Source organism: Telmatherina bonti (genome assembly GCF_933228915.1).
Source record: "Telmatherina bonti genome assembly, chromosome: 23".
In the NCBI taxonomy this organism is placed as follows: domain Eukaryota; kingdom Metazoa; phylum Chordata; class Actinopteri; order Atheriniformes; family Telmatherinidae; genus Telmatherina; species Telmatherina bonti.
Window position 1 is genome coordinate 24527768 of NC_136632.1, and position 25946 is coordinate 24553713.

At 40.6% G+C, this 25946-nt stretch overlaps 1 protein-coding gene across 4 annotated transcripts in view; it reads left to right on the plus strand.

Moving 5' to 3' along the window:
* Window positions 1–994: 994 nt before the first annotated feature.
* Window positions 995–25946, plus strand: part of rab3ip (RAB3A interacting protein (rabin3)) — a gene marked incomplete at its 3' end in the record, with an annotated part of 31652 nt that continues 6700 nt past the window's right edge. For 2 of the 4 annotated variants that reach the window (XM_079263387.1, XM_079263390.1), the window contains exons 1-6: window positions 995–1091; window positions 14019–14134; window positions 18120–18236; window positions 19955–20121; window positions 20206–20377; window positions 22767–22862. In XM_079263387.1, the coding sequence (XP_079119513.1) occupies window positions 18147–18236; window positions 19955–20121; window positions 20206–20377; window positions 22767–22862 (525 nt within the window). In that variant the 5' untranslated portion in view covers window positions 995–1091; window positions 14019–14134; window positions 18120–18146. The remainder of the gene's footprint in view (window positions 1092–14018; window positions 14135–18119; window positions 18237–19954; window positions 20122–20205; window positions 20378–22766; window positions 22863–25946) is intronic. The other 2 variants (XM_079263388.1, XM_079263389.1) reach the window with 2 other exon arrangements.

Sequence of the window (25946 nt, forward strand, 5' to 3'; positions counted from 1 at the left end):
CTCCCAGGACTCTGGTAGAGAACCTGAGCTTGAGAGATGAACAGCCACCCGCCTTACCCTGGAGAGATGGGAGGGGTGGGTTAGAGAGGAGTATTGATATATCTATATCTATATTTATATCTATATCTATCTATCGATCTATCTATCTACACACACACACACACACACACACACATATATGTATATATACATATATATATATATATATATATATATATATATATATATATATATATATATATATATATATATATATATATATATATATTTATATATATATATTATATATATATATATATTATATATTATATATATATATATATATATATATATATATATATATATATATATATATATATATATATATATATATATATATATATATATATATAGTCAGTTGTAAAACTCGTAATATTGCAGTAAGAACTTTAAATTGCGCATAATTACTTAGAAGAGGGTTATTCTTAGAGGGAAATTGTGAACTGTGAGCTAAAGTTCTGATAATGGGTTTTGCGTGTTTATGTTCTAAATGAATTATTTGTTTACTTTGCGCGCCCCCTCCTGGCCACCGTGGAGTACTGCAACACCACCAGAGACGCACGGAATCAGATCCCTGAGAATATTTTTAGTTTATTTCATTGAACTTTTTTGGTTAAGCCATTTAACACTGACGTATAAATCATTCAAGGAAAACGCCACCTAAATAAAGGGATGCACCGGTGTTGTGTCCACACAAACCAAGCACGATGTTCAGCTTCAGTTGGTTGCAACTGAACTGATATAAATCTTTAGACTTATATAAAAAAAAGTCTTAATTGTGAAGAAGAAATTCACTTTCTCAGTTGCATCTTCTGTTTGTTGGTGTTTCTGGAGTATGTGCTGGGTAATAATAGTAAACACTGGGATGCAGTTTTACAAGTCTGCTTAAACTTCGGGAGGAAACGGGTCCAGCGTCAACTAATTTCCCAGCGGTCTTTGAACGCACCTCCCATCAGTCCCTGCGTCAGCAGCCGCCGCTGTGTGTTTGTCGGGTTGTTTCGGCAGGATCCCTGCAAGCAGACTGGCCCAGCTCGGGTCTGCACGGAGGTCTGGTGAGTTTATAGCTGTCATTAAACATCGCAGATGCTGAAAATTTATTGCTTAGTTAAATTAACTGGATCAACCTGCTTGCTTGCAGATGCATCACTGCGTTATAATGCTCCTTAACCCTAACACTATTTATCTCTATTCTCTCTTGGCGACTACAGACTCTATCTGCTGGTGTTAGAAAATATTTACAGCTGCTTTTTCTGATTTATATTATTTTAGTAATAAATTGTATAATGAGGTAGATATGTAATCAGGTTTTTGAATGGTGTCCGATAATGGAATCAGGGTTTCCCTTATTACTAGTAATCCCCCTGCAGACAGTAGTTTGCTCTATTTAGATTAACAGATTGACTAGACACGTGTTCTTTTTTAATTATTTATTTTATTGACCTATTTCGCTATTTCTTGCCCAGTTATCACAGCTAAATGGGATCCTGATTTGTTTTCTTTTAAATGGACCTTATAATGTCGACTAGTTAGCTAACGTTAGCTAGCTCGGCTAATTTAGATGCAAACGCATCTTTCAGGTCGCAAGTGAAACTCAATCCGTCAGACCACAAAGAAACGCTGCTGTCATGCATGTTTCATGCATGCAGTGTCAGATTGCACCCCTTTACTCTCTAATAACAGCGGTCTGCATGTCTGTCAGCAGCTACTGGAGCCTTAGCGCGATTGCTAACATTCACGACAAACGGAGACGCTGAAGTTGGTTTCTGATTCATCAGAAAAGGGCCATTCCGCACATTTTATCACTTAAAACCAGGACAACATAAATAACGACTGTACATAAAGTCCTCTAATCTGGAGCATCATTTTTTAACAAATACAATAAAATTATAAATATATATTGTTGTGCTCATATGTATTCATCCCCTTTCATTAAAGAAAAGGCTGAATTTACAACAGTCACTCAAATAACTGGAGACTTAAAAAAGGAACAATAAATAAAAATTTGCAAAAATATCATTTAGTAATATAAAACACTTTTTTTGTTTTATTATTTAATTGAGTTAAAGAAAGGAAAAAAAACCAAACAAACAAATTGGTCCTGGACAAATTAGAGACTTTTCTGTTGAACAGTGGGACAAAATACCTGTCAACAGGTGCAGAAGTCTGACTGAGAGGAACAGAAAACACCTGACTGGAGCGGAAACATTAAAGGATTGTTCAACTAAATATTACTCTATGACTGATGTAATATGTAATAAATTATCTTATTTGTTTAATTTAAAAAAAATATTTCTATTGAACCAGAATTAGAAAATAATGTCATGATTTTCATACAATTTTAATTTATTTTTAGTTTAGTCAATTTCAGCTTATTTTACAGGCAGCTGTTTTTTCCCTTCTTTAATGAAAGGATATGAATAAATATGAGACAACTGTATATGCTATATATACCTTAAATAACAGTGAAGACTATTTAATGATGGGTAATGCCACAGATTGTCGGTCTGAGCTGATACAAAGTTAAATTAAAGCCAGTTTTGGTGATACAGATTTTATATCGACACTTTGTCATAAAACATAAGACGTTTAGAAAATAACTTTCAAAGCGCTCTGGTCACAATCAGAAATACCACAGATACAATGACTTCTTTTAGTTTTCTTGGCGGTTTCCACCGGGGCTGTGACGATATGCTTTTGTCCTGATTAGTTTTGATAACGATTTTTTTGGGTGCCGAATCTATTTACATTGCGATGCTCAAGATTTCTCGATATTGCTGATTTTTGTAGACTAAAAACAAAAAGAAATAAATGGACACAACTCTTTTTTTTTTTTTTTTGCTTGTTATTTTTCTTAATTTCAATTCGGAAAAAACAACACAGTAACCAGACCATCATTCTGCTGCTAGAATGCCCAAGAAGACAAGCAAAAAGATTAATACAAATGACAAAAATTTATAATGGATTATTTTTATTTATTTGAAAAAAAAAAGTTATTTTTAAACAAAAAAATTTTTTTTTTTTAAATTGTGAAGAAAAAAAATCCTGATATTCCTTTTTTTCTATTCAATATTAGGGCTGGGTATCAATTCAAATTTCAAGAACTGATTCAGATTCTGAACATTTAGAATTGATTATCACAATTGGGGTATCATTTTATTTGTTTATTTACATGACTGTGTTGTTATAAGCAACATATTAATACTAGTATTATATTGACAATCAACACAAAATTAATGAAGTATTGGAAGTTAAAGCTGGCTGTAAGGAGCAGTTCCCTTCCCATGATGACTGAAGTTTAATTCTCACATTTTCTTTGTTTGGAAGGACTTCTTCAGAGTGATGTTTGTGAGACACCATAACGTCGTGCGGTTCTGCTGTTACCATTAGCTGCCTGAAGGCCTCATTTTCAACAACAAATTCTGGGCGCATATCCTTACAAATGAAGCGCAGAGAACGTGCAGAATTAGCTGGTAGATGTAAAGTTTTCCTGAGTTTCATCTGTCGCGGCCTGGTGGACGGCTTCGACATGAGATCTTGGTGATGTCTCAACATGTGGTTCCTCAGGTTTGTCGCATTTTCGCAGAATTTCTCCTCTATTTGTCATGTCTTGTAAAATCGCTATGCTTCTGTTGAGTTCGTCTTTCTGTTTGTCTTTTTTTTGAGTCCGAAATGTTTCCAGATCTCAGCCTTAAATGTTTCGGGCGTTTTCAAAGCCGGGGTTTGGCTAACAACGCTAGTACCTGACGCAACGTTTTAAAGTCCTCACATGAAGCACGAAGGCGTGAATTTAATGACGCTGCAAAAAGGTTAAAAATTTCTTTTAAAAAATTGATCTTCGGACTTGTGGATCGACCTTTAGGAATTAATCTGAAAATCAATTCAGAATTGCTGAATCGATATTTTCAACACACCTCCATTCAATTTCCCACCCTTAGTTTCCAGGACAGCAGAAATAAACATGTTTACAGCAGGAATAAACATGTTTACAGCAGGAATAAACATGTTTACAGCAGAAATAAACATGTTTACAGCAGGAATAAACACGTTTAGGGCAGAAATAAACATGTCTACGGCAGAAATAAACATGTCTACGGCAGAAATAAACATGTTTATGACAGAAATAAACATGTCTACGACAGAAATAAACATGTCTACGACAGAAATAAACATGTTTATGACAGAAATAAACATGTTTACAGCCTGGTATTTGACATGTACCTGATACTGTGCTGCAAGAACCAGAGTGTAGCATGACCGTGTTTTTTGTTCGCTAACAGCGTTAGCTCTAGATTAGCTTGATTAGCTCTTAGCTACAGGCAGGTCAGAGTTTGATGGGTGTCAATCATTCATCCCCACGCTCACAGCCCGCCTCTCAGCTCCACTTCTTCACACATTTTTGTATTCTCTGAGAGCGACGGTACGGATGACGCTGCCAACATGGCAACGGTGGGAACCTTCATTTCATCTCTTCAGAAACCTACGGTGACGTCACCGAGGTGCCCTCCTTCCGTTAATAACAGTGTATGACTACGGCGTGGTTAATTAGTCACATGTTTCATCATCTTCTACATGTTAAACCACCAGAATCTCGATAAACAAGGAGGATAAAGTGCTTTTTGGTGGATTTGGTCCACCGCTGGGACAAGGCACGTTCTTCTCGCTGGCCGGTAAAACTGTGTAAATGTAAACGTACCTCCCCTCTAGCACACGCCTTCATGTGTCTGCTAAACAGCTATTTGCTTGATGTTTACTCACGCTTGACATTGTTGCTGCATGGTGATGAATCTCCCAAACAGCTCCTCGTTGGAGATGGTTTCTGGGCAGAAAATACGCGGTTTTCTTTTCACGCTCTTAGTGTGAAATGTAGGCAGCTTGATAAGATTCACACTCAGATCCTTTTTAACGTATGTCTGGTCTGTTGATGTTTCTGTTTCACATCGGACTGTGCTGCTGCTGTTATAGAGCTGGATTTGGGATGTTTAGGGTCATAACTCTGTTGTCTTCTGGGAGATCTTTAGCCACATCTGGCTTGCTAATCTGCTGATTTGTTGTGTTTTCTACTGTATGTGATAAATGCACCGACACAAATCAGCTTCTCTTGCTGAGATGATGCCAAATTCAGATTTTTAATGTTTCCAATGTGTTTATGTGTAAAAAACAAAACAGGACGTAACTATATTCCTGTTAGCGATAAACTACATATTTACCCCAAATGACAAAATATCTTTATTTTAACATGAATTAGATTCAAGAAGATTAATCATTAGAGCTGTGATGATTTGCTTTTGTCCCGATTCTGTTCTGATTTTTTGGGTTTAAATTCGATTTAAATTGCGATTCTCACAATTCTTCGATTTAGCTGATTTTTGGAGATTAAAAACCAAAAAAAATGTATAAAACTTTTTTTTCACTCTTCATTTTCCTTGATTTCAATGAGGAAAAAAACAACCCAGTAGCCAGACCATCATTCTGCTGCTATAATGCCCAACAAGACAAGTAAAAATATCAATAAAAACAAGAAAAATGACTAAAATTTCATTTCATATTTTTATTTTTAAAAAAATAAAAAGAAAAACTTTCTTTTATAGAAAAAAACAAACAAAAATGATTTTAAAAAAAATCGATTTTAAAATTGTGGAGCAAGAAATCCAGAATTTCAACTTTTCGATTCGATTTTCCCTCCCCTATAAATTACTGTTGTCAGAGGTGTCAATATCTTACTATTGATCCACACTTTGCTAATTTGCAGCTCAGTTGTTACAACTGGATCAATGAAAATCTGTCGCTTGCTTCTAAACTCATTTGCTTAAGATTTCATGAATCTGAACAGCTCTTAGGATGGTTCTGCTTTAAACAGTCTAGGTTTGCGATATGTTGAAGTCGGGATGTTTGAGGTGGAAAAAAGCTGTGATGTGGATATGATTTGCTTTTTTTTTTTTACAAATAAAACAAGTTTCACATCTTACAAACTACATTTAGGAGAATCTTTACTGTTTTTGGTTTGATCCAATCCAGATTTGGTTTTTGAACTGTGATGGTTTGTCTAAATGTGCGTCAGAGCTGTGACGAATCTGAAGCTCGCTTCGGACTTGACAGCCGTGAGTAGCAGTAAACCTGCTGCCTGAAACAGGTTTGTTTGTTTCCAAAACACAACTAGTCTGCGATGCTCGAGTCATATGAGCAGAAAAACCTCCAATTCAGACTCGACTTCGTCCTGCCAGCACACAGATGACATTGTTCCCTGTTTCATTAGGATGTATGTGGAGCTAAACAACCCAAACTGAGAGGCTGTTGTCTGATTAAATTCAGTATTTGTTGCACACGCTGCAGTTTTTCTGCAGCCAAATGACTCGCTGAGGTTTTTTTTTTAAATGTTAGATGAGCCTGAATGCTGGTCATGGTAAATATGGCTGCTTAATGCAAAAATAAAAGTTAAAAAAGTCACAAATTCTCAAGCATTAGATCAGCTGTTTGGTTGAGATGTTGACGTATTCAGGAGGAAGCTGCGTGTAAACACACAGGACGAGCCTCTAGCAGGCGGCTGGAGTAACTGGATCTGCAGTCAGCATCGCTTTGTGGTGTCTGGTTACCACAGGCTCTCTGGTCTCCATGGAGAGGGGACGAACCAGAGAGGAGGGATTGGCTGGTTAGAGATCGGTGGGTGGGGTTTCACCTGGGTTTGAGAGGCGGGTTTTACCACATTATCTGTCCATGTTTATGTCATTATGGACACTGGAAACACACTCTGTTTCCTCATCTTGTGTGTGTGTGTGTGTGTGTGTGTGTGTGTGTGTGTGTGTGTGTGTGTGTGTGTGTGTGTTCAACCAACCCTTTGTTTGCATTTGATTTTTACAGAAATTGTTGCCTGCGAAGAAAAATTTGTGTCGACTTTTTTGTGACTTAAAATAAGTTTTTTGTTTCTTCACTTTCGGGATGTTTTTGATGCTTTGACTTTTACTGGGTTTCATTCGACCAGTTTGACTTGAAACTGGTATTTTTGTTGAGGAACGTCGGTCTTATTTAACCTGAATAAACTTAATCAAGACAACAAAGTGAACAGCTATCAGTTCTTTTTTTTTAATTAATTAATTAATTAATTAATTTATTTATTTTTTTTATTATTTTTTATTTTATTTTATATGTATTCTTTTTTTTCTTTATCAAGTAAAAAAAAAAAATGAAAAGTAAAAAAAATATAATATCAGTTCTGAGATTAAACGTCTTGTGTGCGTCAGAAAAATACATGTTGGATTGTTGTCCAAGCTGTTGCATGAAACCTGTGTATTCTGACCAGTTTGACCCCAGTCAGTCCCAGTTTAAGCTTCACCACGAGTACACGAGTAAACTGGGCCTTCGTTGGGAAGTTGGGACTTTGTGGAAGATGTAATTAAAAACGGAAAACAAAGATTTTATGAGTCTTTATTCACTTCAGTACAGTATAAAGTTATGATATTTAATATTAAAACTAATCAACTTTATTGTTTTTGTTGCAGACATTTGCTTGTTCTGAATGTCTGTAAAATGTCCCAAAGCATTCTGGGACAGGATGAACACAGACTGGGAATGTTGAGGAAAGTGTAAAAAACCCTCCTTTTCTGGGAAAAGGTGAAAAAGGAAACAGGTCAGCTTTATGAGTGTAAAAGATGCAGACATAGGATGAAATTCAGCTCTTTTTAAACAACTACAGAAAATGTTCCTCAACGTACATCATCGGAGTTTTTTGGATTTTCTTCTTCTGCGTCCATAAAATCAGCAGGAGATTAAAAAACCATAAAGGCAGAAGGGGGGGGGGGGGGGGGGGTGTATATTCAGGCGGTATTCAGTTTGTTTTTCTTTCAGCTTTTATGTTTTTGTTTTGCACCTTTTTGTGGATTAAAAAAAAACCAAAACATCTATTTATTGTGTTTAAATCTGCCTTTTAAGTATTTATCCACCTGTGCTTTTAGAATATTTACTTTCTCAGCAGTGGGTGTGAATTTAATTTTCCGTTCAATCATTACAGTCTGTCTAATATCCATGACCTTCAGTCCCTCCGGCTGCACATTATTCTGTGAAGGATATCACTGTGTGGCTCTGGAACGCTCCGGAAAACCACCGTTTGTCGCTGCGTCTGCAGGTGCAAGAGAAACTTTACTATGGAAACAAAAAACACATATAAACACTGTGGAGGAATGCAGCCAGTTATTCTGGACGTGTATAAAATAACTAAAAATGACGTCTGAAGTATCTCATTATCATGTCAGTGATGCTTTGAGTCAAGAGTTTTATATTTGGCCCTTTATTGGAGGATTAATGACTTCATTTAGGTATTGTTCAGCTTCTGTTCATGTTCCTTCAGTCAGACCGAACCACTGACTGTATATAAAAGATGGGCGGACCCTCCGTGACGTCACCCGTAGGTTTCTGAAGAGCTGAATTGAAGCTCGGTGGGCGGTTCCTACCATCACCATCTTGGCAGGGGCATGTGTGTCATCTCACCTGGAAAATACAAATATAGGCAAAGAGGTGTCATTCACCTGAAGCAGGGACAGAAAAGACAAGTTGTTTTCATCTTGAGTTGGATATCTCCAAACCTCACCAGCCACCTCATACGTACACATGTTCAGCTGCTGGCTAACACAAACACCAAAGCAGCCAATCAGATGGCAGCAACTCAGTACATTTAATCGTGCACATATGGTTGAGATGATTAAGTTCAAAGTGAACATCAGAATGAGGAAGAAAGGAGATGTTGCTGAACATGTCCATCAATTAATGAGCACAGTGTAGCATCTTCTGATGGAAACTTCCAGCAGGATGATGCACCATGTCACAAAGCTCACATCATCTCCACCATGATGATGAGTTCAGTCCATAGACTGTATATAAAAAGATGGGCGGAGCCTCCGTGACGTCATCCATAGGTTTCTGAAGAGCTGAATTGAAGCTCGGTGGGCGGTTCCTACCATCGCCATCTTGGCAGGGCGTGCATGTCGTCTCACCTGGAAAATACAAATATGGGCAAAGAGGTGGAGCTGAGAGGGGGGGCTGTGAGCGTCATGGTGGATAATTGACATCGAGCGAACTCCGAGCTTTCTGTAGCTTAGAGCTAACCGAGCTAACCTGAAGATAACAGGAGCTAATCAGCTAACGGAGGTAAGCGGGCTAAAGCTAAGTCACACCTGTTAATTGGCTAAAAACCGCGGTTGTTCTACGTTCTTCTGACTTGAAGCGGGAGATCGGGTACCTGTCAATCAAAAGGACACACCCCTAAATATGCCGAACTTTGAGATTAAATTAATAATAATGCACGTTACTTTAGCAGTTGTGAGACATGGATGGACTCTGCTTTAATGCAGCCTGTTCAGCTCATCACCATCACACTCTGAGGGTTGCCATGTGATTCTGAATCGATTAAAACAATGTCTTCATAACTATCTATAATTAATAACCATTTATTATGATTGATAAGTCGATTAAATTAACTTCCAATATCTTTTTTAATAATAAAGCAAAACGTAGCTGTGTGGTGAGTTGACTGGAATATTGGAAAAGGAAGCAGCTGGGAAACAAACGTGTGTCTGTAGCAGCAGCTCGGAGTAAAACATCTCGCCATGAGCTGATTCTGAATCGATCCTGAGTTTGGTATCAATCTGATGCACAGTAAATACTGATACTTCTTGCTTTAGATTTAAGTCATTCAGTCATGTTTTCTTTTTGTTTTTAATAATAATTATGATCATAATAAAAAAATTTAAATGTTTTTTTGTCAACTACAATTTTTTTTTCAGAGATTTGATTGACAGACCCAAGAAATTTAAATTTCAGTCTTTTTTTGTTGTTTGTAAACAGTGTAACTAAGTAAATTAAGTAAATTTTGCCTGTAAATTAAGGCAAAAGTACAAATTAGCTTCACAAAAACCAAACCTGCTGCTGGGTGGCTCTCATTCCCATTCTTTAGGCTTTTTAACCCCAAAGCCTTCTGCAAGAAAACATTGATATCTCACTGGTATCGATTGATACCAGTCTGGTTATAGATAGTATTGGTTTCACTTCTTCATTGCATTTAAAGCTGTTGAGGTGACGTGAGATTCTGTGGCAGCATAACGTGTCGGATGACCCGATCTCTATGTTCTCGTAACGCTTTTACATAGGAGTTGGAAAATCGAATCAAAAAATCAGAAATCGGGATTTTTTTTCTTCACAATTGATTTTTTTTTTTCAGACAAATAAAATGAATGCACAATAAAATTTTTGTCATTTTTATAGTTTTTATTGCTCTTTATACTTGTCTTCTTGGCCACTTGGTTGTTTTTTCCTCATTGAAATGAAGAAAAATGACGAGTAAAAAAAAGTTTTATACATTTTTTTTGTTTCTTTTTAATCTACAAAAATCAGCAACATTGGAAAATTGTGAGAATCGCAATTTAAATCGAATCGGCACCCAAAAAATCGGAATCGAATCGAATCAGGACAAAAGCATATCATCACAGCCCTACTTTTACAGCTTTAATTCAGCGGAAACCAGTTGGGTTTTTGCTCCGTCATCTCGTGCGCAAATACCAGTTTGAGTCCATTTGCAAATTCCTGGTCTTTGCTCGGCCGTGGGAGGAACTCAAAGTTAGTGTTTCGGTTTTTGTCCTCACAGAAAGGTGTCATAAGTCTGTCTTTGTGTAGACTATGATGTGAACACACCCAGCTAATGCACATAGACACACACACCTGGCTGAGCAGGTGGGACCGGTGTGATGCTCCGTCATCTAAACACAAAGTAAAAATTCACTGAGATGACTTAATGAGCTCAGAATAACAACCATGGAGGATCTGTTGTACGTAAATAGACAGCTTCTGTGTGTTTCTGCAGGAGTTTGACCAGAGTCCAGTTTGCCTCCATAAAATCTACCATAAAATATCTGAAATGCAGAAAGGAGGGGATGGTTCTGTATCAAATGGCCATTCTTCCCTTCAGCCTTTTACAACATGGTGATTTCCTGAACTGTACTCTGTTCTGTCCTGGAGCTTTTCCTGGACTCTGTAAATGTTTAGACGCCTTTTACAGTAAAAATACTGCAGAATCATAAAGGTTTTAAAATGCAGCGCAGCAGGTTTGATGCCGTTTATGTGGTGCGGTGTTAAAGCTGTGATTTTTGTTCACTTATCCTTTATATATATATATATATATATATATATATATATATGTGTATATATATATATATATATATATATATATATATATATATATATATATATATATATATATATATATATATATATATATATATATGTATAAAAATGTACAGTAAATATGCTGCAAAAGCATATTCAAGCATATCAAAGCTTGGTGATAAGTCGCAGAGAAGTCAGGCGGATGCGCACATGTGAGTATCGACAGTGAAACTACGTGATCTGTTATGTAAACACAGCTGGATCGATTGAAGCATTGTTTTCATCAGACGTTTGATACAGATGGCTGAAAGCTGCAGCTCTCACGCTGCTCTTCTATCTTCCATTAATCATATGATTCAGCACGAGCCTGTGAGACAAAACTCAGGGCGATAATAGCACATATGGCTTTCTGCTTTCAGCTGCTGAAATGAATAATTTCTCTTTTTTGTTTTTGTAATCTGGATAAAACGGTGTTAAGAGATTTCAGACCAAATGTTACGTTGAATAATAAATGTGAGGGCACAACCGTGTCCCTACTCCAGGTAGTGTCTCCTTCTTCCTCGTCTTATAAAATGCTTTGCTTTCATTCTCCATGAAAGTCATGACTCAGCACTTACTAACCAGCTGCACTTCAGATGGACGACCGGCTGATGTTGGCTTTTGTGAGACATACGGGAGCCTGGATCAGTGGACCTGCTGCTGGTTCAGATCCAGGACTGAATCAGAATTTCATATTTGTGGATTGTTCAGAAGGTCAACATAAAGATAACCTTTACTTCATTTAAGCCAAACTAAATGAGCAGAAATAGTTGTGACAGGTTTTCAGAAGTGTGTGCCTGAACCATAGACTGTTTATGAAAGATGGACGGAGCGGTTAAAGGTGAAGCCTATGCGAAGTGCATAAAACTGCAGTTCCCCCCTTCATCCACTAGGGGCTGCAAAACAGAGCGAATCCCCATAGACTCCCATGTTAAAAAGACCAACTTCACAGCAGAAATAAACATGTTTACAGCAGGAATAAACATGTTTACAGCAGGAATATACATGTTTACAGCAGGAATAAATATGTTTACAGCAGGAATAAACATGTTTACAGCAGGAATAAACATGTTTACAGCAGAAATATACATGTTTACAGCAGAAATAAACATGTTTATTCCTGTTTACAGCAGGAATAAACATGTTTACAGCAGGAATATACATGTTTACAGCAGGAATATACATGTTTACAGCAGAAATAAACATGTTTATTCCTGTTTACAGCAGGAATAAACATGTTTACAGCAGGAATAAACATGTTTACAGCAGGAATAAACATGTTTACAGCAGAAATAAACATGTTTACAGCAGGAATAAACATGTTTACAGCAGGAATAAACATGTTCACAGCAGGAATATACATGTTTACAGCAGAAATAAACATGTTTATTCCTGTTTACAGCAGAAATAAACATGTTTACAGCAGGAATAAACATATTTACAGCCTGGTTCAAAAATCCATTTTAGGTTTAATAGGTCAGGTTTACCTTCATGACAACTGTGGGGGGAGGAATTTTTTTCTAACTCGCCCATTTAAAAGTAATTTAATCTACAAATTCTGCATATTTAGGGGCGTGTCCGTTTGATTGACAGGTACACAACCTCCCGTTTCAAGTAAGAAGAACGTAGAATAACCATGGTTTTTAGCCGGTTAACATTTAATTTAATTTCATTTTTATTTATTTCATTCAAAACAACATAAAAATAAATACAAAATAAGACTGCCTATTAAATACGGCTTGAATGAAAAGGAGCAGAAAAGAAGAGCAATCTTATGAAATCTGCCCCTTAATTTCATGATCATCCGTTTAACAATATTCACAAACAACATCCAGTTGTTCCAAAATTTGCATTAATTACCCATTACATTCCTTTCTTTTCATAGGTTTGAAAGCATGAACAGATATTCAAAATGTAACACCATCGTAACTCTTCATAAGTCTTTAATATTGTTCTTTTTATGCTTTTCTTAAACACATTGATAGTTGCCAATTCTTTAACTTCTTTTTGAAGCTCATTCCATAAATTTGTTCCTTTCACGGTAACAGTTTGTTCCATTATTTTTGTTCTGAACCTGGGTTTTTTAAATATGTCAGTTCCTTTCAAATCATAACGACTTTGTCTTTTTTCAAATCTTCAAGTCATATTTTTAGCCTGTTAACAACGTTACTTAGCTTTAGCCCACTTACCTCGATAAGCTGATTAGCTCCTGTTATCTCCGGGTTAGCTCGGTTAGCTCTTAGCTACAGAAAGCTCGGAGTTCGCTTGATGTCAATCATCCACCATGACGCTCACAGCCCCCCTCTCAGCTCCACCTCTTTGCCCATATTTGTATTTTCCGGGCGAGATGGCGCACATGCCCCTGCCAAGATGGCGATGGTAGGAACCGCCCACCGAGCTTCAATTCAGTTCTTCAGAAACCAATGGATGATGTCACGGAGGCTCCGCCCATCTTTTTATACACAGTCTATGGGCTGAACTAATCATCATGATGGAGATGATGTGAGCTTTGTGACATGGTGGAAGTTTCCATCAGAAGATGCTACACTGTGCTCATTAATCGATGGACATGGTCAGCAGCAACACCTTTCTTCCTCATTCTGATGTTCACTTTGAATTTAATCATCTCGACCATATGTGCACGATTAAATGTATTGAGTTGCTGCCATCTGATTGGCTGCTTTAGTGTTTGTGTTAGCCAACAGCTGAACATGTGTACGTATGAGGTGGCTGGTGAGGTGTAGAGATATCCAACTCAAGATGAAAACAACTTGTCTTTTCTGTCCCTGCTTCAGGTGAATGACAGCCGGCGTGGCCTGTTTCCTGACTCACTTCACTGTTGGACCTTCCTGGGGTTTTACTGGGAGCCCCCACCAAGCCTGCCAGCCTCTCCATCCACAGCTGCACAATGGTACAATACATACAGACTCAACCTCTGTAGCTCATGTTACACCGCTCAGCACTGCTTTAAAAATTCATCCAATGAGCTTTCACTGAATAATAATGTAGTAAATTACACCTACAAACTGTTTGCCACCTGTGCATTGCTTTTTTAAATAATCAGATACACAAGGTGCATGCAGATATATTGATTATTAAGAAGTATTTTAACAAATAACATAACAGCGTGTATAATTACCATTACAGTAGCTACATTTATACCATCGGAAGAATCATAAGCTTGAAGCTTTAATCCAAATACCTGCATCAGCTGTAGTGAATCGGTGCAAACATACCCAGCAGTACGTTTTTGCATAGTTGCAAATGGGTGCACTTACAGCTCCAGTCACAGGAGAAAATGACAGTACACGATACATTTAATGTAGGTTTGGTGGAATAATAATATCATAATTATGATAATATGCAAGAAAGAACCAGATCTCAATACTGTGAATGCCCCAATAAGTACCAAAACACAGCAAACCAGTGAAGCATCCAGTTGTGTGATTGTAGTTTCATCTCATCCAGTAAACAAAAAGGTGCACTCAGCTGGTTGCGTCTACAGTACTGGTAACGGGTGCGTGAACTTTCTACGTACATTCGTCTGGAAGAAGAGCTGTAAGGTTGTTTTAGGTGGATGAATGTGAACGTAAACCATAACAAGTCTTCCACAGTCGCAGATGTAGAAGCAAACATGTCGGACTCATTCCAGCCAACACTGCTGGACCTGCAGAGCGTACGGTCGGCAGCATCCGAGCTGAAGGGGAGTGTTGGACTCGCTTGCTCTGACGCACCAGGTTCTGCCTCAAACTTCACCTTTGACGTCAGCTCAGATCAAAGTATCCTGAGGGAATTTCCCACCAGTATTTCCAGGAATTATTATTACCTGGAATTGATTTGTCAGGGTAAAATAATTCCTGGTAATCCGTGTGGGTTGTATTCACTTGGAAAAAAAAAAGCTCTTTTTCTGAATTAACAAGATAAATAAAGTTTGAAAAAAGTTGGGTTTCATTGAGTTTGACGCTTTGGGAGTTTCTCTCGTCTCTAACTTCTGTAGTTTGTTATAGTTTGTCAGTGTTGAGCGAACACCTGAGGACTGTACAGTTGTTTCAGCGGGGAACAGAGGCGTGGTCACTGCATTCAGTTGGGAATGAGTTGGATGTGTATGAAGATGATCTAAATGCTGTTCCAGTAAATGTGTGCTTTCCAACTCGGGGTTGGAAGATCCTTTCTCACAGATTCCAGCATGCAGAATGTTTTTTTGTTTCTTTTTTAATCCCGGGTTAATGCAGTTCCCGCAGCGGTGAAAGGGTTTTCATCTCGCCAATCATGCTAGAAGTGCCAGTAGAGACGATCAGCCTTGGAAGACACGATGTCAGTTGTTCTTGGCCCAGTAGTACAATCCGTCATCCCAACAGTCTCCAGCTTCACCCTGTTGGATTGCAGACAGAGATGACGTCCTGCGGCTTGTATCCGATCTTCTGCACAGCAGAACCAGGTCTGTGGTCGCCAGCTGCCGTCTGAGACGACGGCGCTGGAGCAGAGATGGACAGAGGCAGCTCGATGAGTTTATAAACACATGAACGAAAATGAAAAACTGTTTGATTAAGCATTCGGTTGGTTTAGATGAGGGGTCTCCAGCCCTTCTAGAGGTCTAGAAGAGCTGGAGACCAGGTCCAGGTCTTCTGGAGCTACCATCACGCAGGTTTTAATATTTCTCTGGTACGTCACACTTGATTGAAGTGAACAGCTTCTCCAGCAACTTGTCATCTTCTGCACCTGCCTGTTAATGAGACATTGATTTTAGTCAGGTGTGTCACAGCCTGTGGCGTAGGAGTCCCTCAAGAAAAGGGTATACCCTCAATTTTTTGCCCTTTTTAAGAAAAAACCCCAGAAAAAAGTAGCACAGAAAAAAAACTGTTTCAGAAAAAGTGACATTAAGAATACTTGGTTTACCCCGAAAATCCATCAGTATATCTGCTCATTGTCACATCATTTCTGCTCTTCGTTTCAGGGAGGAAGAGTTATGAAACGACTAAACCAGTTCTGGAACACAGACTAGTGAGAGACAGACTCATAGATGTATACATATCTCTTTTTTATGTTCTATGTTCAGGCTAAAGTTAACCCAGCTGATGGCTAACTGTACCAGTCTAGCATATCTAACCTTAGCTGAGCTGCTGGGTGACGTATGTACATGTGTAGGGACGTTTGGAACTGTAGAAGCAGCATCACAGGTGATGTAGAAGTAGATATACTCAATGCTGACTGAAAAAGTAGTGGGTATACTCCGTATGGACTACACTGCTGGTCACAGCAGGAAACCTGCAGGATGGTAGCTCACCAGGACCAGCACTGGAGACCCCTGGTTTAGACCATCATGTGGTTTTTCTTTCTGGTTCATTAGTAATCGTAAAGTTTGAAGACTGTCGTCTCAGTTGGATGTTTGAGTTTCAGTCTGAAGGATGCCGTTTGCCGACTTCCTGACAGCGAAGCAGGAAACATCCAGACTTTACCGCAGATAAACATATAAAGAAAGAAATAGATTTTCTTCTGGATAGATTTTACCTGAGGCCAGAGTACGATTTTTAAAAAAACCAAGGGGGGGGGCATTTTTAAAAAATCTTTTTTTAACATAAAATAACACATCTTTCACACGGGTTTCCGCATTCCAAACTGGAAGAAAAATCTGGAAAATAAGAATGAAAGTCAGTATAATGTTCCCAAAAATGTTTTCCAGCATTTCATCAAGCAGAATGATGGTCTGGATGCTGTGTTCTGCTGAGCAAATTTACTCTGCCAAGGGAAGCTTTATAGATATAATGAACCCCTTGACTTTCTGAATTTTTATTTTATTTCTATATTTATTTTGCGTTATTGTTAGAATTGAAGAGTTTGTACTGCTGGACCGGAGAGGACAGAAGAGAGACAGAAAGAGAAAGAAGAGAAAACACCTCATAGGAAAAGTGAAAGATAAAGAGAAATGAAGAAAAAAAAAATAGCTTTTTGACTGCCTCTACCAAAGACTGGAATATTAGTTCAACTGTGGAACAACTTAAGTGATAATATGAAGTCATGTCCTACTCTTATCAAATTGAAAAATATCATAAAAAAAACATATATTACAAACATACAGGACAGAATTACTTTGATTTATTTATAATGTATGTATGTACATTTCTGTCTGTATGTGTATGCGCTTCATGTGTGCATATTTATACATGCACATGTTTGTATGTATATACATCTATGTACATGTAAATGTGACTGTACATAACTATATGTATAAGAAATTCAATTTATTTTGTGGAAATGATAACAAGCAGTTAAAATGTGGAAAATTATTCATGTATAAAGTGAACATCCTGGCATGATTTGCTATGATCATGATTTCTTTGGTCTTCTTTCAAAGAAAACCAAAAACCATTCATTGGTGCATTATGTTTCTTTAGAAAAAAAAATACAAAAGGGGGCAGATATTACGAATTTAAAATAAGAATTTTCTTTTTTCTGCTCCTTTTCGAGCATGGTGTTCTGTTTTTTTTGTTGGTTTTTTTTTTTTTTCTCTAAAGTCTTGTTTACCTTTTGTACGACCATGTGAGAAAAATAATAAAAAAGACAGACATGAAGTCAGCTGCATCAGCTCACGCTGAAATTACTGAGTATTTTACCACCACATCACACTGCGATGTGTTTCTTTATATGAGGACAGGGAATGACCCTCCAGCAGGGTTTTATTTGGACAGAGTTTCTGGGACTTATACAGTGAGGAGAAAATGCAAATCAGTTCAGACTGAGCAACAAAAACAGCTTTGAAACAGTGCAGCTGTAGTCTGGACTACAGCCAGGCTGCAGACAGCTTTCCGTGCCCTGCTACTCCCCGTGCACCTTTTCCAAATCACATTATGTGTGATAAATTCATCCCATCATGACTAACCGCTCTGTGCTGTCTGCAGAGTGTATGATGTCTGAGGACAGCTGCTATGGCCTGCAGCGGCGGTCAGAGCAATGCCGAAACTCTGGAGGGGTTCCACGAGGTGAACCTGGCCTCGCCCACCACACCTGACCTTCAGGTGAGTGCAGAGTTATTGCTTACTCATTCATTCAGGCTTCAGACATTTGCGGTGTTGCTCTATATCAGATTGGACCATCCAGCAGCGTAGACGGTCTTATTTACTTGTGTAATCAGGGACTGAATTCTAGATGAAATGACAGTTGACATGTTTGTTGTTTGAAGCACAGAAGAAACTCTAAGTTGTTTACTTTAACTGTATTTTACTCCAGTAATGACAAAGTTTTTCCATTATATTTGTATCCGATCATTTCGGTTGTGTTTGGTTGTAAATATCGAGTGTCACGCCTTAAATTAGATATCAACATGGCAGATTCGGACTGAAACGCAACAGAACATGAGTGGAGAAAGATGGAGAGAAAAAGACAATTAAAAAGATGGAATAAAAGTCAACACTGGACTGACTTTTACTGGCTGGAAAGGGCTCCGAGATGAGACAGGGTGCAAGATGGATCATGAATTAGCCGATGTTATGAAATGCCAAAGCACAGCTTTAGTAGAACTGGGAGATTAATCGGATTTTAATCTCAGTTAAGATCTGGGTTGTTATTTTTCTCTCTGCAGTTTCCTCTCCTGCTGTCTTCAGCTGCTAATCGAGCGTCTCTGGCGTTGCAGCGCTGTGCTGTAAACTCCTCCCACAGCCGCTTTGCTTTCATTCAAACACTGTTGCCAACTTGGCGACTTTCTCACTAAAGAGATTCTGGAGACATTTTTGTTAAAAGCGACTAACGACAAATCTAGCAGCTTTTACTGGAGTTATTAGAGACTTTTCTGGTGTTTTGGCGACTGACTTGAAGGCACATATTGTTCTGCAGTTACTGTAAGGAAGGAGCAGCGGGAGCCTCTCCCGTCCTAAAGCACTCCCAGGCGGCCAGTCTCAGTCGGCTCCGGCTGCAGGTCGATGTAGAATAACTGCAGTAGGTTGTGGAAGTTCACCTAAACATAGTTTATACCATTGTCAGTGACAACTGGCTGCATTATTTTCCTATACATAGTTCGGCGAGTTAAACACTGTAAAATCCCTCCGTTACGGGGTGTTACCATAGCAACGCGTTAACCAGCTGGTTCAGATCAGCCGTCTTTTAACAGGTGAATGAGAGAAACGCGCTGCAGCCTGACAGCGGTTGTTTGGTATAAAACGTACATCCAGGCCAACGTAAAATAGTTCCTATATAAGCGGTAAAAGCAGATTAAACAACTTGGAACCGTACATTAAACGGTTATAATGCACGACACGGAGTCTAGAACACCACGACGCGCAGCGTTGTTCATAAATACTGGATAATTGTGTTAAATAATCCAATAATCTCAATTTCAGTCAAAATAATCGTGATTATAATTTTTGTCATAATCGAGCAGCCTTATGCTTTAGTGCAACATGAAACAGATCTGAGAAGACGTTGCGTTGTAATAAGACCTTACCTGGACCGGGACCCACACTTACTGTGTAAAACAAGGAGCCAAAAAGTTTAACGGAACCAAAAAAAGACCCACTAAAGATCATTATTAGTCAAATTCTTTCTAAAGTTTTACTCTGTCTTTTAATATCTAATATTGATTCTGTTTTTATTTTTCTGCTATCAGACTCGCAGCTTCAGTAAAGTTTATGAATGATTGAATCATTTCTGAGAGTCACAAATGTGGAAAAACATCTGATTTTAATGTTTGTCTCAACTTTCATGTGTCTTCCTGTGAACCTTCTCTCATTGTTTGTTGTAGAAGCAAACCGAGCAGCCCCCCCCTGCCCGTCACAGCACACCACCCACCTCTCTCTACCGCACCCACTCTCTGGGACCCCCCCCTGCTGGCCTTCCCACATCTCTGAGGGCAGACCAGCTCCCCACGCAGCCGGTTTACTCCACACCGCGACACAGCCACAATGGAAGGTAACCAAGACCAGACGATGACTTCTTCACTTTCACTTTGGTTATAGTTCATAATGCTAAGCTGTTGTTTCCATGTCTACACAGCGTTCCCGGCCTGGAGGCAGAGGCGGCCGAGGGCAACTTCCTGTCCGGAGAGGAAGGGGAGGAGTGTAGCGCCTTGAGCGACAGCCTGTCACGGCTGCGCAGCCCGTCGGTGATGGAGGTCCGAGAGAAAGGATACGAGAGGCTGAAGGAGGAGCTGGCAAAAGCTCAGAGGGTAAAACACTCAGTCTGGGATTCAAGGATTCATTTCCAGCTGATCCAACCCTGATTTTAACCAAAACCTGACACAAGCTTAAAGTCCTAAATCTGAAAGTTGAGTCTTTTTGTGTTTCTCTTGTCAAGTGTGGCTCATAAATGTACGGACATGTCAGCATTGCAACTTGAACGCATCTAAATTTGCACCGTTCCAGATGATTCTGTAAATGTTTGTTCATTTCTCCGAAATAATACGACGGTAAACATAACATTTTAGTCATCAGAAATGATAAAAGATTAGATAATAATCAAATAATAACAATATGTACCTATCAAATATTTTTCTAAAAACATAAATAAATCAGATTGGTGGCCTCAGGATTGGGTCCCTGCTTTTTGCGGATAACGTGGTCCTGTTGGCTTCACCTGGTTGTGATCTCCAGCTCTCGCTTGAGTGATTCGCGGCCGAGTGTGAAGCGGCTGGGATGAGAATCAGCACCTCCAAATCTGAGACCATGGTCCTCAGCCGGAATAGGGTGGATTGCCCTCTCCGGGTCGGGAGTGAGGTCCTGCCTCAACTGGAGGAGTTTAAATATCTCGGGTTCTTGTTCACGAGTGAGGGCATGCGGGCTCTGCGCCGGTCTGTCGTGGTGAAGAAGGAGCTGAGCCAGAAGGCAAAGCTCTCGATTTACCAGTCGATCCACGTTCCTACCTTCACCTATGGTCATGAGCTGTGGGTCGTGACCGAAAGAAAGAGATCTCGTATACAGGCGGCTGAAATGGGTTTCCTCCGCAGGGTGGCCGGGCTCTCCCTTAGAGATAGGGTGAGGAGCTTGGTCATGCGGGAGGAGAACAAAGTAGAGCCGCTGCTCCTCCGCATCGAGAGGAACCAGTTGAGGTGGCTCGGGCATCTGGTCAGGATGCCTCCTGGACCTCCCTGGTGAGGTGTTCCAGGCACGTCCCTCTGGGAGGAGACCCCGGGGAAGACCCAGGACACGCTGGAGGGATTATATCTCTCGGCTGGCCTGGGAACGCCTCGGGATCCCCCCGCAGAGTTGGCAAATGTGGCTGGGGAGAGGGAAGTCTGGGCTTCCCTGCTTAGGCTGCTGCCCCCGCGACCCGACCCCTGCTAAGCGGCAGAAGATCGATGGATGGATATAAATAAACCCAAACTTTTCCAAATCCAGTTCAACACATCATAAAATCCTCCTCTGATCACCTTAACGGCTCTCATCTGTTGAACCCCAAAGTTCATGGATAGTTTCTGTCTGAAGAAACCAGAATTTTCTCTCAATGTTGCTCTTTAGAGCTATACTGCCCCCCACCTTCATAGATCTTCCTCTTAAAGATGCTCCACAGCTTCTCAGTAGTGTTGAGCTGACGGGATGATGGTTTTCCACCATGAGTTGCTCTACCATTATAACCTGCATCATTTGATGGAGTTTTGTCTTTCCTGCAGAAAAAAGCTTATTCTTTTAAAGCCACGGACGGAAATGGTTAGAAAAGGGTTAAAAATGGGACTGCATTTAGCAGAGGTCATTTTGACCCCCAGGCACTCTTTCAGGGTCCTTCCATCTCTCCCCCCAGTATTAGAGCCCAAAGACTTCGCCTTGCTGAGGTAGCAGCCTTGTTGGTATATCCAGACCCTCCAGAACTCCATCCACCTGCAGCATCGTGTTGAGCACGAGGCCACTGCAGACGTTGGTCTTTGTGAGCATTGGTGAAGGGTGACCCAAATGTGGCTTTATGCACATCTGGAGCTTCTGGAGTGTCCTGCATGGGGAGGCTTTACCAGCTGCTCTCTTAATACGATGCATTTACCTGTAGGAGACTTTCCATGATAAATCTTTGTCTGAACATGTTTGTTCTCTCATTTCGTCCTGAAGTTTTCCTAAAATGTCCAGTCTGGCCATTTGCTTCACAAGCTTTTGCAATATTTTACCTTTTCTTTGGCAAACAGATCCTTCTTTTTCCCCCGACTGCATGGAAACGCCTCCGTGTAATGAAACTCATCCAGGAAACTGAAATCCAGCCTGTCTGAATTCGTTATCAGCTAATCAACACAAGCTAAATCTCGCATATGAAACCAAAACCCAAATGTTTGAACTGGAATATACACAGAATCATTTGGAACAGTGTAAAACTGAATGTGTGTGTGAGTGTGTGTGTGTGTGTGTGTGTGTGTGTGTGTGTGTGTGTGTGTTAAACAATTTTATTTACGTGCATCTTTTTAGTTTTGTCACTTTTTTATTATTTAGAATATTCATGTTTTCTTCAAACATCAGATGTTTTTGTTTCATCTTTTTGTTGTTGCCATGCTGTGATTTTTTTTTACCTTCATGTGTTTTTTATGTTTTTCTGTTGTATTCTGTTCGCTGTTGTCTTGTGTGTGCTTGTACGTGTGAAAGGAGCTGCTGTTAAAGGATGAGGAGTGTGAGAGGTTGTCTAAAGTCAGAGACCAGCTCGGCCAGGAGCTGGAGGAGCTCACCGCCAGTCTCTTCCAGGTCGGTCCTCATCTCCTCCGTCTGTCCTCTTGTCTCCTGTTTCCTGTTTCCTGTTTCCCTTCCTCCTGAAGCAGCGGCCAGACAGAAAGCAGAAAGAATAAAATGTTTGACGTGGAGTGTGCTGCTCTCTGTAGAAACGAGTAAAGACCAACGTTTTGTGAATGAAACAAGAATGAAATTTATGGTTTTTAATGTAGTTGCTGCTGATGCTACATCAGTGAGTGATCAGGAGCTTCTAAACTTAGGATCTACCTGTTCATTAATGAGAAACAAGTTCATCATCACCTGACCTTAATTACATGCAACCGGTGCAGTCTTCTTCAGCAGAAGACCACACCGGGTTCCACGCCAGTAGGCTAGGAACAGAAAACTGAGGCTACAATTCACACAGACTCACCAGAACTGGACAATAGAAGATGGAGAAACGTTGCTGGTCTGATGAGTCTCCAGTTCAGCTCCACATTCACATGGTAGGATCAGAATCTGCTGGAAACATCATGACAACATGGATCCATCCTGCCATCAGGATCAATACCTCAAACTGCTGCTGGTGGTGTCATCAGGTCCCAGTGCAACAGAGCAGCTTTGGGATGAGGTGGAACGGGAGATTCTCATCATGATGAGGTGGAACGGGAGATTCTCATGGTGATGAGGTGGAACGGGAGATTCTCATGGTGATGAGGTGGAACGGGAGATTCTCATGATGAGGTGGAACGGGAGATTCTCATGGTGATGAGGTGGAACGGGAGATTCTCATCATGATGAGGTGGAACGGGAGATTCTCATGATGAGGTGGAACGGGAGATTCTCATGGTGATGAGGTGGAACGGGAGATTCTCATGGTGATGAGGTGGAACGGGAGATTCTCATCATGATGAGGTGGAACGGGAGATTCCCATGGTGATGAGGTGGAACGGGAGATTCTCATCGTGATGAGGTGGAACGGGAGATTCTCATCATGATGAGGTGGAACGGGAGATTCTCATGGTGATGAGGTGAAACGGGAGATTCTCATGGTGATGAGGTGGAACGGGAGATTCTCATCATGATGAGGTGGAACGGGAGATTCTCATCATGATGTGGTGGAACGGGAGATTCTCATGTGATGAGGTGGAACGGGAGATTCTCATGGTGATGAGGTGGAACGGGAGATTCCCATGGTGATGAGGTGGAACGGGAGATTCTCATGGTGATGAGGTGGAACGGGAGATTCTCATCATGATGAGGTGGAACGGGAGATTCTCATCATGATGAGGTGGAACGGGAGATTCTCATGGTGATGAGGTGGAACGGGAGATTCTCATCATGATGAGGTGGAACGGGAGATTCTCATCATGATGAGGTGGAACGGGAGATTCCCATGGTGGTGAGGTGGAACGGGAGATTCTCATGGTGATGAGGTGGAATGGGAGATTCTCATGGTGATTAGGTGGAACGGGAGATTCTCATGGTGATGAGGTGGAACGGGAGATTCTCATCATGATGAGGTGGAACGGGAGATTCTCATGGTGATGAGGTGGAACGGGAGATTCTCATGGCGATGAGGTGGAACGGGAGATTCTCATCATGATGAGGTGGAACGGGAGATTCTCATCATGATGAGGTGGAACGGGAGATTCTCATCATGATGAGGTGGAACGGGAGATTCTCATGGTGATGAGGTGGAACGGGAGATTCTCATCATGATGAGGTGGAACAGGAGATTCTCATGGTGATGAGGTGGAACGGGAGATTCTCATGGTGATGAGGTGGAACGGGAGATTCTCATGGTGATGAGGTGGAACGGGAGATTCCCATGGTGATGAGGTGGAACAGGAGATTCCCATGGTGATGAGGTGGAACGGGAGATTCTCATGATGAGGTGGAACGGGAGATTCTCATCGTGATGAGGTGGAACGGGAGATTCTCATCGTGATGAGGTGGAACGGGAGATTCTCATGGTGATGAGGTGGAACGGGAGATTCTCATGGTGATGAGGTGGAACGGGAGATTCTCATGGTGATGAGGTGGAACGGGAGATTCTCATCATGATGAGGTGGAACGGGAGATTCTCATCATGATGAGGTGGAACGGGAGATTCTCATGGTGATGAGGTGGAACGGGAGATTCTCATGGTGATGAGGTGGAACGGGAGATTCCCATGGTGATGAGGTGGAACGGGAGATTCTCATGGTGATGAGGTGGAACGGGAGATTCTCATGGTGATGAGGTGGAACGGGAGATTCTCATGGTGATGAGGTGGAACGGGAGATTCTCATCATGATGAGGTGGAACGGGAGATTCCCATGGTGATGAGGTGGAACGGGAGATTCTCATGGTGATGAGGTGGAACGGGAGATTCTCATGGTGATGAGGTGGAACGGGAGATTCTCATCATGATGAGGTGGAACGGGAGATTCTCATCATGATGAGGTGGAACGGGAGATTCTCATCATGATGAGGTGGAACGGGAGATTCTCATGGTGATGAGGTGGAACGGGAGATTCTCATCATGATGAGGTGGAACGGGAGATTCTCATCATGATGAGGTGGAACGGGAGATTCTCATGGTGATGAGGTGGAACGGGAGATTCTCATGGTGATGTGGTGGAACGGGAGATTCTCATGGTGATGAGGTGGAACGGGAGATTCTCATCATGATGAGGTGGAAAGGGAGATTCTCATCGTGATGAGGTGGAACGGGAGATTCTCATGGTGATGAGGTGGAACGGGAGATTCTCATGGTGATGAGGTGGAACGGGAGATTCTCATCATGATGAAGTGGAACGGGAGATTCTCATGGTGATGAGGTGGAACGGGAGATTCTCATGGTGATGAGCTGGAACGGGAGATTCTCATCATGATGAGGTGGAACGGGAGATTCTCATGGTGATGAGGTGGAACGGGAGATTCTCATCATGATGAGGTGGAACGGGAGATTCTCATCATGATGAAGTGGAACGGGAGATTCTCATGGTGATGAGGTGGAACGGGAGATTCTCATGGTGATGAGGTGGAACGGGAGATTCTCATGGTGATGAGCTGGAACGGGAGATTCTCATCATGATGAGGTGGAACGGGTGGAGCTTTTTTCATGCTCCATGT